The sequence below is a fragment of the Cottoperca gobio genome, chromosome 4, assembly GCF_900634415.1.
Source record: "Cottoperca gobio chromosome 4, fCotGob3.1, whole genome shotgun sequence".
In the NCBI taxonomy this organism is placed as follows: Eukaryota; Metazoa; Chordata; class Actinopteri; order Perciformes; family Bovichtidae; genus Cottoperca; species Cottoperca gobio.
Window position 1 is genome coordinate 3,719,182 of NC_041358.1, and position 13,866 is coordinate 3,733,047.

Consider the following 13,866-nt stretch of genomic DNA (forward strand, 5'->3'; position numbering starts at 1 on the left):
ATTCATACACAACTACAGGCCCGACATTTCCCCTTTATGTTCCATCTGCAAACTGACAATAGGTCCCATGATATTTTGTTTTACATGTAATTATGTAACCTTTGGATTCAAATTGTCTAATTAAATTAAAATGTACATATTATATTTTACATACTTTAGTCTCCTGGTTTAGTCTGATTTTTAGAGTCGCCCAAGAAAAGAAGAAAAATATTTTTTATGATGAATTTGATAATGCTGTTGGCAAAATAAGTTATTCATAGGTTTACATTTAACAAAAAAAAATGTATTTTGTTATTTTACTGGAGGATGCTGGGCAATCAGGCTATCAATACACTCAATATCTGTGTGTTTTATTATACATTATATTTTGTCTAGTGTGATCTACCCCTGGCTCTTAAAATTATTTTATTTGTATACTATCACCTGTATACTAAGTATTTTTAAAATTATTTTGTTTCATAAAAAAGAGGTTCTGCCTGAAAGACTCTACCCAGGTACTGCAACATCCAAGGGCTTTGAGGGCCGTCGCATATTACCAACGTCATCACTCTGCGCACAGAGGAACGATCCTGGCAACAGTGCACGTGCGGTTGTTGTAAACTTTCGCCATGGCAGGCTCCTTTTCTCAGGAGCTTGAGGATTTGTTGAATCCTTTGCCTAAATTCGTTGATCCAGAAGATGACGGTGACGAGGCGACCAAAGCCAAAGTCACAGACAGATTCACCGAGGACGATGATGAAGATGGGGTCGGCCTCAGTGCTCTGCGGAAGCACAACACATCCCTGTTGTCAGAGACGGACAGACGGTATGTGGGGAAGACAGTCTCCCGTCAACAGCTGCTGATGGATACTGAGAGATCTGGTGAGGAGGAGGATGATGATGATGATGATAAGGTTGAGGAGGAGGAGGGCAGCATAGAACAGGTAGAAGAAGATGAAGAAGAGGATTCTTTAGGCGATGAAGAGGCTGATGATGAAAATGATTTAGAAGATGAAGAGGAGGAGTTGGTGGACAGTCATGCTAAACTGGCGTCTAAGAAAAAGGGCACTGACATGACCTTTCCTCAGGGAGTGGACTTCCACAAGCTGACAGAGGGCATGGATGACCTGGGAGTGAGTGAAGACGATGATGACGGTGGCGATGAGACTGATGGCAGCGATGAAGATGAGGACTCTGAGATGGAGAATGACGACGATGATGGGGACGGCGAGGACGAGGGAACCGTCCGCACGTTTTCTCAAGATAAAGTAGACGAGGAGGTGGAGAAAGGCAAGGCTGTGAAGGAGCAGCTGGTCCTGTGGGACCAAATGCTTGAGGGGCGGATCAAAATCCAGAAAGCTCTGGTGACCGCCAACCAGCTCCCGCAGCCGCAAACCTTCCCGGAGTTCAAGAGGAGGGGTGGAGCGGAGCTGGCGGGGGAGCTGAAGAACACACACAAAGCTCTGAAAGCTCTGCAGAGATCCCTGCTAGAGCTGCACGATCAGCTGCTGTGGCAGAACACCGACACAAAGAGCATCGCTCAGGGAAAGACTGATGAAGACCAGGAGATAAACAGCGATGAGAATCAAGAGGTGTCAGTGCGAGAGGGTGGAGCTCCTAAAAGGAAACTGAAGATGGCAGAGTACCCGGACTTCATGGCCAAACGTTTTGCTGCTTTCCAGCCTTACCGCAACGCCACGTTGCAGAAGTGGCACGACAAAACCAGACTGACTCTGGGCAAAAGCAGCAAGGGTTTTGGGGCGTTCGACAGGAACATATTGACCCAGGTGGAGCAGGTGCTGATGGACAATGAGAGGCTGGTGCGGCGTACGCAAACCCGGCGTACAGAATACAGAGTCCTGGGGAAAAAAGAGGCGTCTCCCCTCACCTCTGAGCCCGTCTGCACAGAGGTAGAGGAGGTGGAACAGCAGCTGAAGGCAAACACACATCTCAATGATCTGGACGAGGATATATTCGATGATGATGATTTCTACCACCAGCTGCTAAGAGAGCTGATTGAACGCAAGACGAGTGCATCAGACCCCAATGACCAGGTGGCCATGGGCAGGCAGTGGCTGGCCATCCAGAAGCTGCGCAGCAAGATCAAGAAGAAGGTGGATACCAAAGCCAGCAAGGGGCGTAAAGTCAGGTTCCACATTCACAGTAAGCTGGTGAATTTTATGGCTCCTGTTGACCACAGCTTGGTGAGCGACGAAGCACGCAGCGAACTGTACCGTGGCCTCTTTGGGCAGAACTCCACCGTCAGGGAGTGATGAGAAGCAGGTGCTCATGTGTCGGAACCTAAAAAAAGAGTGCCTTTTTCCACGTCCCCTGGAATGATGCCGTGTTGGGACAGAGGCCATCTCTTTTCAGGAGAGGCCTGACAGAATATGGACTACGTAGAGTTCTTCATAAATGTTCATCTGAGTAACATTTTCAGTATGTGTTGTTGCTTAAATGTTAAATATGTAATACATGAGTGTTTCCACCAAAACATGTGCTTAGTGACTGTTATAGGGCTGCAACAAACGATTATTTTTATTATCGATTAATCTGCCAATTATTTTCTATAGCATTTCTGAAAATATTGAAAGATGTCCATCCCAGTTTCTCAAAGTCCATGGTGTTGCCATTGAGTGTATACATATCTTAATAGTTTACTGTTTTTCCAGTTCGTATACAAGAAATCAACACACTTCACTGCTTTATACTAACAGGGAATGATACAATACCTGCACTGTAAAACTGCAATTTTCCATTGTCACTGCCAATAAACTTCAGAGGAAAACTTAATTTTATTACAAAAAAATGTTCATGTTTTATTTTGTAACGTTTTTCACTCCCCATACAATTAATATCATTTAAAAAATTGTCAATCAGCAGCACACTCAAAAATCGAATTTCTCAGTATGCATACTGACTATATGACTACTCTTATACCACCATACAAACTGAAAACCTGCTTAGAATTAGTTTGTGTTTGGGAAACATCTGCATGCATTACATGCGTTGCACGGCTGTTGTGAATCCCTTAACCCCAAATGTTAACATTTTTAATTTGGCTTTTCTGTAATTGTTTTTTTAGTCTCAACGTAGTCTAAAATTTTGACTCTCCACACTGCCAGGAATAAAACTCGGTGGAAGAACATTTAAGGTTCTTTTGTGTTGGCCAAAATGTAGTTGGGTGATTCTTCAACTATTGCCATTTTTGTGTCCCTGGCAGGAATAAGAAAAACTAAAACACATTTCCTATTTTTTATTTTTGTGACACTCACTTAACACCAGAAGGAACATACAAAAATGCAATCATAGACCAGTCATTATTTTTATTACATACAAAGTGGCCTTTTATGTGTTGTTCTTGCTGTATATCACTTGTCCCTGGGCCTGATTTTGGATATTCAAACCTTAAATTAAAAGTTTTTAATTTAATATTGACCTAATTTTAATTGTATGTGCAAATGATACATAAATGGCAATTTTAATTAAATGTATCATGTGTTGTAAGATATATTAGTATTTCAAGTCTCTTTTATAAAAAGAACACCTGTCCCTTGGGGTCCCTGTCATTTCCATCACTCCATGCAAAATGTGAATTTGGTGAGTTTTTTAAAAAGTTTTTTAAGTTGGTGAACACAGCCATAGTCATGTGACAGGAGAGCACATGGCTGCAGCACAAAAACAGCTCCATGAAGGGAACTGATACAAGATAGAATCAAGGTCAATATTTGATAAAATCGAAAATATGTTTATTGGCTGTCATTTCCAAATAGCTCATATCCTTTAAATTTAGAAATAATAAGAAAAACAACATTTGGTATTGTCTATTTTGTGTTTATTTAATGCTAGCTCTAAAGCAGACGTTATCATGCTAACATATCATGAGATCTTCTTTAAAATGTGTCAAAATGTCATTTCCACAACAGTCATATCCATCAATTTTATTATTGTGATGGAAAAGACCATTTGAGTGTTATGGCTCATATCAGTGAAAACAATGTATGTTAAATTAAATGTCAGTGGGGTAGCAGTAAAATATATCTGCAATTACTATTCACCGACAAGGAACCACCAAAGAGAATGAATCAGGGACTCTTTTTGTTTTGTGCTAAATAGTAAGTGCAACATTTGCAACTTGCTTGTAGGTTTCAGCAGTTTCCAACAATGTTCTGCCATATGATTGTATCTGCTTAAAAGGTTAAAGTTTAGATGATGAAGTTCTTCCCTTAAAAATTTCATTTCCAACACGTGCAGTCATTTCCGTCACACAATGTCATCCCCATCACAACACATATTTAAACTAAAAATGCATACAAATTGACATAATCACATTAAAAATGTTTTGTAGTTTGGTATATTAAATATTTTTTTCTTGTAAAACAACTTTTTGTGGTGTGATGGAATTTATGATTTCCTCTGACTGTTTTAATAAAATCACAAAAATTGTATATTATTTAAAGAAATTCAGCATAGCCACTATCAGGAAGTTCTAATACACAGGATGTAGAAATATAAACATATTGAAACATTTCTCTAAATACATTTAATTTTTTCTAAAAGGTTCCAGACCAAAATGGTCCGTAGTTGAAGAATCACCCAGTTACATTTAAATGTAAAATACTGGATAGGCCTTTTTCATAGCAGACATTTTGACTTCTCCCTTAGTACAGGGGAAAAAAGTGAAATCTAAATATAGCGTACACTTAAACAGATAATTTTGTTAGGTGTCTCATATGTTTTGCTGCTGCCCCCACTTACAGCAGCGCCTCTTCTGTGCTGCTACTTCTATCTGCTTCTCCAAACTGGGAAAGTGCCGACCATCTACTGTATGTTACTGCATTTTTCTCTTAAAGGTTCATATTAAGATATTCCAGAATTTGAACTTTAAACCATAGGTCTTCAACAGGGGGTCTGCGGACCAACGACCTCCTCCGTGCAGCGGACTCTGGACTACTCACCATTCTTATCCTCCTTGACCTCACCGCTGCCTTTGACACCATCTCCCACCAGACACTCATCCAGCGCCTGGCTGACATTGGGATCTCTGGTGTAGCACTTTCCTGGTTTTCATCTTATCTCTACAACAGACAACAATATGTGTAACTGAGCAACCACAGGTCCAGGTGTTCTGCTGTTTCACGGGGTGTCCCCCAGGGGTCAGTACTGGGTCCACTATTGTTCATTATCTACCTCCTTCCCCTTGGCACAATCCTCCGCCACCACAATGTCCACTTTCACTGTTATGACGATAACACTCAGGTCTACATTTCTACAAAACCCACCACTGCCCTCCTGCCCACATCCCTCACCACCTGCCTACAAGACGTTCGGAGCTGGATGACCAGGAACTCCTTGAAACTCAATGGCGACATAACCGAGGCCCTTCTCATTGGCTCCAAAAGCATTATATCCAAAACACAAACTTCCACTGCCCCAAACTTCATAATCGATGGCTTCTCTGTACCGTTCTCCAGTCAAGTCAAGAGCCTTGGTGTCACTCTGGACAGCACCCTCTCCTTTGTATCCCACATAAAGAACATCACCCGCATTGCTTTTTTCCACCTGCGCAACATCTCCAGACTCCGCCCATCCCTGTCCCAATCCAGTACAGAAGTCTTGGTCCATGCTTTTGTGACATCACGGACCGACTACTGTAATGCTGTTCTCTCTGGCCTTCCAACCAAATTGCTCAACTGACTTCAAATCATCCAAAACGCCGCTGCCCGGATCACGACCCGCACCAAATCCTCTGAACACATCACCCCCATTCTCCTGAAACTTCACTGGCTCCCTGTTAAATCCCGAATCAACTACAAAAACATCCTGCTCACCTACAAAGCCCTTCACAAACTCGCCCCCACCTACCTAAGTGACCTCCTTCAGGAGTATACCCCCTCCCGTTCCCTCCACTCATCCTCAGCTGGTCTACTGACGATCCCCACATCACGCCTCATCACCATGGGTGACAGGGCCTTCAGCTTCACTGCTCCCAAGCTCTGGAACTCCATCCCTCCACACATCTGATAGTCCGAAACTGTTACATCATTCAAGTCCCAACTCAAAACTCACCTGTTCAAACTGGCCTACTCTCTGTAGTATCAATCATCCTGTATCCTCCTCCCCCCCTTTTCTCTTTATTGCTTTCTTCCTGTGTCTCAACCATATCAACATATGTATTGTTTGTTTGCTCTCCCTTCCAATGTCCTGCTGTTTTTATCTCTTGTATTTTGTACGGTGTCCTTGGGTGTCTTGAAAGGCGCCTCCAAATAAAATGTATTATTATTATTTACATAAATACATACAGATAGAGAGAGAGGAGGAGAGAGGAAGAGAAGGAGAGCAGGGAGGTGTCCCCCGGCAGTCTAAGCCTATATCAGCATAACTAGGGGCTGATCCAAGGCAAACCTGAGCCAGCCCTAACTATAAGCTTTATCAAAAAGGAAAGTCTTTAACCTGCTCTTAAGTGTGGCGAGGGTGTCTGCCTCCCGAACACAAACTGGAAGCTGGTTCCACTGGAGAGGAGCTTGATAGCTGAAGGCTCTGGCTCCCATTGTACTCTTAGAGACTCTAGGAACTACAAGTAACCCTGCAGTCTGGGAGCGCAATGCTCTAGTTGGTTTATAAGGTACTATGAGATCTTTAAGATATGCTGGAGCCTGACCATTAATTGATTTGTAAGTCAGGAGAAGGATTTTGAATTCTATTCTGTATTTTACCGGGAGCCAGTGAAGAGCAGCTAATACAGGAGTAATATGATCCCGTTTCCTTGTTCTTGTCAATACACGTGCCGCTGCATTTTGGATCAACTGAAGAGTCTTAAGCGACTTTTTGGGCAAACCTGATAACAATGAGTTGCAGTAATCCAGCCTTGACGTAACAAATGCATGGACTAGTTTTTCTGCATCATTTTGAGACAGGATGTGTCTTATTTTCCAAATGTTACATAGATGAAAGATTTGTTTTATGTGGGAGTTAAAAGACAGATCCTGATCAAAGATGACGCCAAGATTCCTTACGGTGGTGCTGGACGCCAAATTAATGCCATCCAGAGCTTCTATGTCATTAGAAAATGCGTTTCGGAGGCGTTTAGGGCCAAATATAATAACTTCAGTTTTGTCTGTGTTTAACATCAAAAAGTTGCTAGACATCCAAGTTTTTATGTCCTTAAGGCATGCTTGAAGTTTAGCCAATTGATTGGTTTTGTCTGGTTTAATTGATAGATATAATTGGGTATCATCCGCATAACAATGAAAGTTTATAGAGTGGTTCCTTATAATATTGCCCAAAGGAAGCATATATAAGGTGAATAGAATCGGTCCAAGTATAGAACCCTGCGGAACTCCAATACTGACTTTGGCTGTTATGGATGATTTATCGTTAACGCATACAAATTGAGATCGCTCGGATAAATAGGATTTGAACCAGTTTAGTGTGGTTCCTTTTATGCCAACACAATGTTCCAGTCTCTGTAGTAGAATGTCATGATCAACAGTGTCGAAAGCAGCACTGAGGTCTAACAAGACAAGAACAGAGACAAGTCCTTTGTCTGATGCCAATAGAAGTCATTGGTAACTTTCACCAGTGCCGTCTCTGTGCTATGATGAACTCTAAATCCAGATTGAAAAACCTCAAATAAACTATTATTTTGTAAAAAATCACACAACTGTTTTGTGACTGCTTTCTCAAGGATCTTAGCGAGAAAGGGAAGGTTAGATATCAGCCTATAGTTGGCTAAAACCTCTGGATCAAGACTTTTAAGAAATTGTTTTATTACAGCTACTTTGAAGGATTGTGGCACGTAGCCAGATAATAGAGACAGGTTGATCATATTTAATAACGAGGTGTTAATTATGGGTAAAACGTCTTTAAACAGTTTAGTTGGAATCGGGTCTAAAAGACAGGTTGATGGCTTAGAAGATGAGATTGTTGGAAGTTAGTTGGTTAAGGTTGATTGGAGTAAAACAGTCTAGATATATTTCAGGAGTTACTAATGTTTTTGAAATTCCAGAGGTTGAAGTTAAGTCATTACCATGGCTTCCTGCTTTCTTACTGTGCGGACGCTTCTCTGCTAGCTCTTGCCCCTGCTTACCTGTGCTAGCTCATCTTTCTGCTAATATTAATTTAATTTTCACGGATATGTCCCCCTGCACGGACGTGGACATCTACAGTACTTCAGGCAAAGGTATTTCATCTAGAAGAGAAGGATACAACAATACAATGGACCCCAAAGGTGAAGCTACAACTTGCCAGTCATGTAAATCACGTCTGGAATAAACTAGAAGAACCCGACTTGACAGAAAGAGAATGGCCCCCGCTGCCATCATGCCAGCAGCGGCTCACATCAACGCTACACAACCGTGGATTGTAGCAGCGAACACTGCAGGGAATGCCACGCCGCCACTGATGTTTCTACAGCTGGAAAACAGATTCCTACCGCTACAAACCGAGTCCGGATCGCCGCCGGAGGACCCAGCTCGCCTGTCAGTCCCGCGCCGTTCGGGCAGAACGAGACGCAGAGGACCGCAGAAGCTGACGGAGGACGATCAGTGAATCACTGAGCAAACAGCGGATCGAGTATGTGCGCCGAACAGAGGACCACAGATCACTGAGCCAGCAACGCTAATTATCTACTGTATCAGGCATTAACATTAACGGTAAGAAAGATACCAAAACATACTGCTTCCCTGATGAAATGATCTGTGACATAACAGAAACACTTCCAGAAATGCTGTCTCTCCACAAATATGTAAACAAGGTTATTATTCATGCTGGGAATAATGATATCTCAAGGGGAGAAACGGAAACACTAAAACGTAACTTTACTGAACTGCTAAAAGTTGTAGGCTCTAAAGACATTGAAATATACATCAGTGGTCCCATCCCACCAGCCAGGTTAGGAGTGAATCGTTTTAGCAGAATTTTGGGGCTCAGCAGGTGGCTATCAATTGCCTGTCCCCTGCATAAAGTGAACTTTATTGACAACTTCAATCTGTTCTGGCAGCATAGATGCCTTTTCAGAAGAAATTGACTTTTTCTCAACAGATCTGGAGAAAAACTGTTCGCTTCCAATATGGATCACGCCATTAGCCACCCGACTTTGGCTAAATGCAAGGAGACACCATTCCCCACACCACCAGATAACCACCATGATGACGTCCAAACAACTGGAGCGAGTGACCTTGCTGCAGTACCAGCCACAACAAGCCGGCACACCAAGGACCCCAGTCCCTCAACTCCACCGCCAGACATGGATGAAATTCTGTGGAGTAGCATTGAGACACCCTCCCCCTCTTCCTTCCTCTTTGATGACAGGATGAACAAATTGGTGAAAGGTGGTCTTAAACTGACACCTCCAATAACCCCCCGCTCTAAACCATCATGCCCCACCATCATCCCCCATTCTTCTCCCACTCCCAGACACCCCCCGCACCTCCCCCTCAGCTTATACCAAAAGCCTGCTCATGGACACTCAAGGACATCACCCCCCCCCCCCAAACTGGTCACCAAACTGTTCTAATATGTCATGCTGTTCCTGTCTTGACTACTACCAGACTAAATAATCAGCGCTCAGTACGCACTACGTCTGGTTATCTTAGATATATCAGTGCACAGCCAGGATCGGCTTTGACTCCTGTCACAGACTCCCTGCAGCTGAAAGTGGCTCTTCTGAATGTCAGATCACTGGCTAACAAATCTTTTTTGATTAATGATATGATAGTTCAAAAGAACTTGCACTGTATGTTTCTAGTTGAGACCTGGTTAAAAAACATTACTGGTGTGGCAACACTGACTGAGACATGTCCTCCAAACTATAAAAACTATCAGGCAGTCAGGCAAAATAAGAAAGGTGGAGGGATTGCCACTATCTTATCAGTGTCGCTTGTATGTAATGACATTGACTTGGGTGAATTTACATAATTTGAATATCTTGCTATTGAGCTCAAAGCAGAATTATCTTTGCTCATCATCACATTGTACAGGCCACCAAAATATTCAGCACTATTTCTACAGGAATTCTCAGAGCTGATTTCACTCAGCATCACTAGATGTGAAAGAATAATCCTGCATGGAGACCTAAATAACGTAAATAAGAAGAATGATCCCAAGTCTATTGAACTTGAAAAGTTACTAGACAGCTACGATCTAAAACAAAATATCAGTGAACCCACTCATCAGCATGGTAACACACTAGACTTAGTGATAACGACATGGCTGGACATCGATAAGGTCTCAGTAATCGAATTACCAATATCTGACCATCACTGTCTGCTTTTTGATGCTAACCTAATCTTAACAAAGACCAAAAGAGAGACAGTGGTCAAAAAAAGAATACTAGATGACACAGCAGAAGAAACATTCTCTAACATCATGAGATCATTTGAGCCATGCTCAGACTGCTCCTTAAATCTCATAGGTGAAAGTCTAAACAACACCTTGTCATCTACCCTGGATATTGTTGCTCCATTAAAGGTCAAAAAGAAATCAACTGACAGAATCTCCCCATGGTTAAACAACAGTAATGTTACTCAGACTAAGAGGACTTTTAGAGCAGCTGAACGAGCAGCTAACCCTAAGCTCACAGTTAACTATGATATCTACAAAGAATCCATGGCTGCCTATGGTTAAAGCAATGCAGCTGGCAAGAAAGGATTACTTTTCTAAGATTATCACAGAGAATGTTGGAAATTCTAGAATACTATTCTCAATTATTAACTGAACACTGCCCCCACCCCTCCGCAGTCATCTACATCAAAATGTGAAGAACTCGCATTATTCCTCAATAATTAAATAACTTTAATGGTGATATTTCATATCTTTTTATCTTAGCCTTTTAATGGTGAATTATTACTGGTTTAACATTGAATGTGTAGAGGTAACTAGGATACATTTTCAGAGTGTGTATTTTTGAAAAACTCAAAAGATCAAATAGACTGTTTTACCATGCGAAAAAGAGGAAGTTTCTCTGATAAATGTGTTTACATGTTGTTTACACAATTAGTGGAAAAGTGAAAGATTAAAGAATATATTGGAGAAAAACTGGCTTTAACTGATAGGTTTCATAAAACTTAACAAACAGGGGTTTGTTTATGAAGCGGGCTTTAACCAAGATTTTGCCAAAAGAATCTGGACTCACGGAGACGTCTGTGTTTTATACGTAAATGTAAATAATGGGTAGCAAAGGGAGTAAACCAGTTGATGGGCCACAGGAGCCCATTTTTGATCTCATACTTTCAAAATATGGCCCTGATAGTTTAAATAACAAATAAAGCTTATTATTATTATTATTATTATTATTATTATTATTATTATTATTATTATTATTACCAATTGAGGGCAGGAGGAGATTAATTTTGTCTCTAATAATTATAATTTTATCGTTAAAGAAGCTCATTAAGTCGTCACTACTGAGAGATATAGGAATAGAAGGCTCTGTAGAGCTGTGGCTCTCTGTCAGCCTGGCTACAGTGCTGAAAAGAAACCTGGGGTTGTTCTTATTTTCTTCTATTAAGGAAGAGTAATAAGCTGCTCTGGCATTACGGAGAGCCTTTTTATACGTTTTAAGATTATCTAACCAGACTAAACGAGATTCTTCCAATTTAGTGGAACGCCATTTACTTTCAAGATTTCTTCTTTTGTTTTAGTTTGCGGATTTGTAAATTAAGCCATGGAGCTTTCTTTTTCTGTATTATGATCTTCTTCTTTAGAGGAGCGACAGAGTCGAGTATTATTTGCAGTGAGGCTGCAGTGCTATCAACGAGATGATTCATTTGGGAGGGACTAAAGTTAGCATTGGAGTCCTCCGTTATATTGAGTTATTGAGTCCTGGTATTGAATTAAATGCTGATGGAATCATTTCCTTAAATTTAGTCACAGCACTTTCAGATAAACATCGAGCATAGGATATTTTGCCTACTGGCTTGTAGTCCAGTAACAGGACTTCAAAAGTTTTTAGGTCGTCCTCAGACGGGCCCTCCATCGGTGCTTCTAGCCATCCCGATCCTCCATGCATCTGGCTAGCTTGCCAGTATTTTCTGCTCCCGCATCTTTCCTGAGTACATCCACGTATGTTATTGGGGGACGCCCTCGTGATCGGTGCCCGCGTGTTGGCTCCCACAGCACAAGTTTGCCGGCTGGCAGCTCTTGGTGTCTCCTGACCGCTGTTTTCTCACCCACCCTTAGCGCCCCCCCATACAAGTGCGTGTTGGTGACATGCTCATCCTTGTTGATGCCAAGTACCACATGCAGCATTCTTGTGTAGCACCAATCTAGGGATTTCTGCAGGGTGGGCTTCAGGGTCCAGCTTTCACTGCCATACAATAGAACAGACTCCACTGTTGTATGGAAGAAGCTGAGTTTCATTTGTCGAGGGAGGTTGGAGTTCCACACACAGGATGGTATGGTAATGGTATGTGTATTAAATGTAGTTTATACGCAGGGTTAGAGGCGAGTTTTAGAGGGATAGATGAGCGGCTCCGCACCATGGTTACAGTCAGCGGTTAGCAACTGTAGCTGTTAGCAAGCCCCCTATACCAGTGGTATCTCCTGTTAGCTGTCCCCCGTCGGGGCCCGAGCAGCCGGGAGACACGGGAGTAGGAGTGACGGGATCCATCCTACTTTGGCTGGAGCAGATCTCATATCCAATAATATTACACAGTCTATTAGTGGACCTAATCCATGACAACCCAGAGTTGAGACCAGGACAAAGAGTTGCAGTCTTACACACTTCTCTGTGCTTCTTTCCGGGCAGTCACCCACTCAAATCCCCATAGTGACTGTGTCTGCCCCACGACCACTGAAACTAATCAAGTCTATGGTTAACAGAAGAGGAGTTATACATGAAAACCTAATTAAAATAAACACCACCGCTGCAAAAGTACAACTAAATCGAAAAATTAAATGTGGGCTCTTAAACATCAGATCTTTATCAACGAAAGCTGGATTGGTAAATGATTTAATATCAGATAATAAGATTGATTTATTTTGTCTCACTGAAACCTGGCTGAGACATGAAGAATATGTCAGTCTAAATGAATCTACTCCACCTGGTCATATTAATACTCACATTCCTCGAGGTACTGGCCGAGGAGGTGGAGTGGCGGCCATATTTGACTCAAACCTCTTGATCAATCCTAAGCCTAAACTAAACTAGAACTCTTTTGAAAGCCTTGTTCTTACGCTCTCAAACCCAACATGGAAAACAATAAAGCCAGTTTTATTTGTTACTGTGTACCGCCCTCCTGGTCCGTATTCTGAATTTCTATCTGAATTCTCAGAATTTTTATCAAATTTAGTCCTTAAAACAGATAAAGTAATTATTGTAGGTGACTTTAATATTCATGTGGATGTTGATAGTGACAGCCTTAATAATGCATTTATCTCAATATTAGATTCAATTGGGTTCAGTCAAAATGTACATGAACCAACTCACTGTTTAAACCACACTCTGGACCTTGTTCTGGGATATGGTGTTGAAATTGAAAGTTTATTAGTGTGTCCACATAATCCTCTTTTATCAGACCATTTTTTAATAACTTTTGAAGTCCTGTTACTGGACGACAAGCCAGTAGGCAAAATATCCTACGCTCGATGTTTATCTGAAAGTGCTGTGACTGATACCAGGACTCAATATCAATATAACAGAGGACTCCAATGCTAACTTTAGTCCCTCCCAAATTAATCATCTTGTTGATAGCGCTGCAGCCTCACTGCGAATAACACTTGACTCTGTCGCTCCTCTAAAGAAGATCAGAAAACAGAAAAAGAAAGCTCCATGGCTTAATTTACAAATCCGCAAACTAAAACAAAAGTCGAGAAATCTTGAAAGTAAATGGCGTTCCACTAAATTGGAAGAATCTCGTTTAGTCTGGTTAGATCATCTTAAAACGT

The 13,866-nt window shown here is 41.7% G+C and overlaps 1 protein-coding gene across 1 annotated transcript; it reads left to right on the forward strand.

Annotated features, from left to right (window-relative positions):
- The first annotated feature begins 521 nt into the window (after positions 1-521).
- Positions 522-3,221, forward strand: aatf (apoptosis antagonizing transcription factor). Its single transcript, XM_029430522.1, has one exon. The coding sequence runs from the start codon at positions 609-611 to the stop codon at positions 2,250-2,252; it is 1,644 nt and encodes a 547-aa protein (XP_029286382.1). The 5' UTR covers positions 522-608; the 3' UTR covers positions 2,253-3,221.
- The last annotated feature ends 10,645 nt before the right edge of the window (positions 3,222-13,866 follow it).

Excerpts from the sequence above, each read along its gene's own strand:
- aatf (XM_029430522.1), top strand. The coding sequence starts at position 609 with ATGGCAGGCTCCTTTTCTCAGGAGCTTGAGGATTTGTTGAATCCTTTG.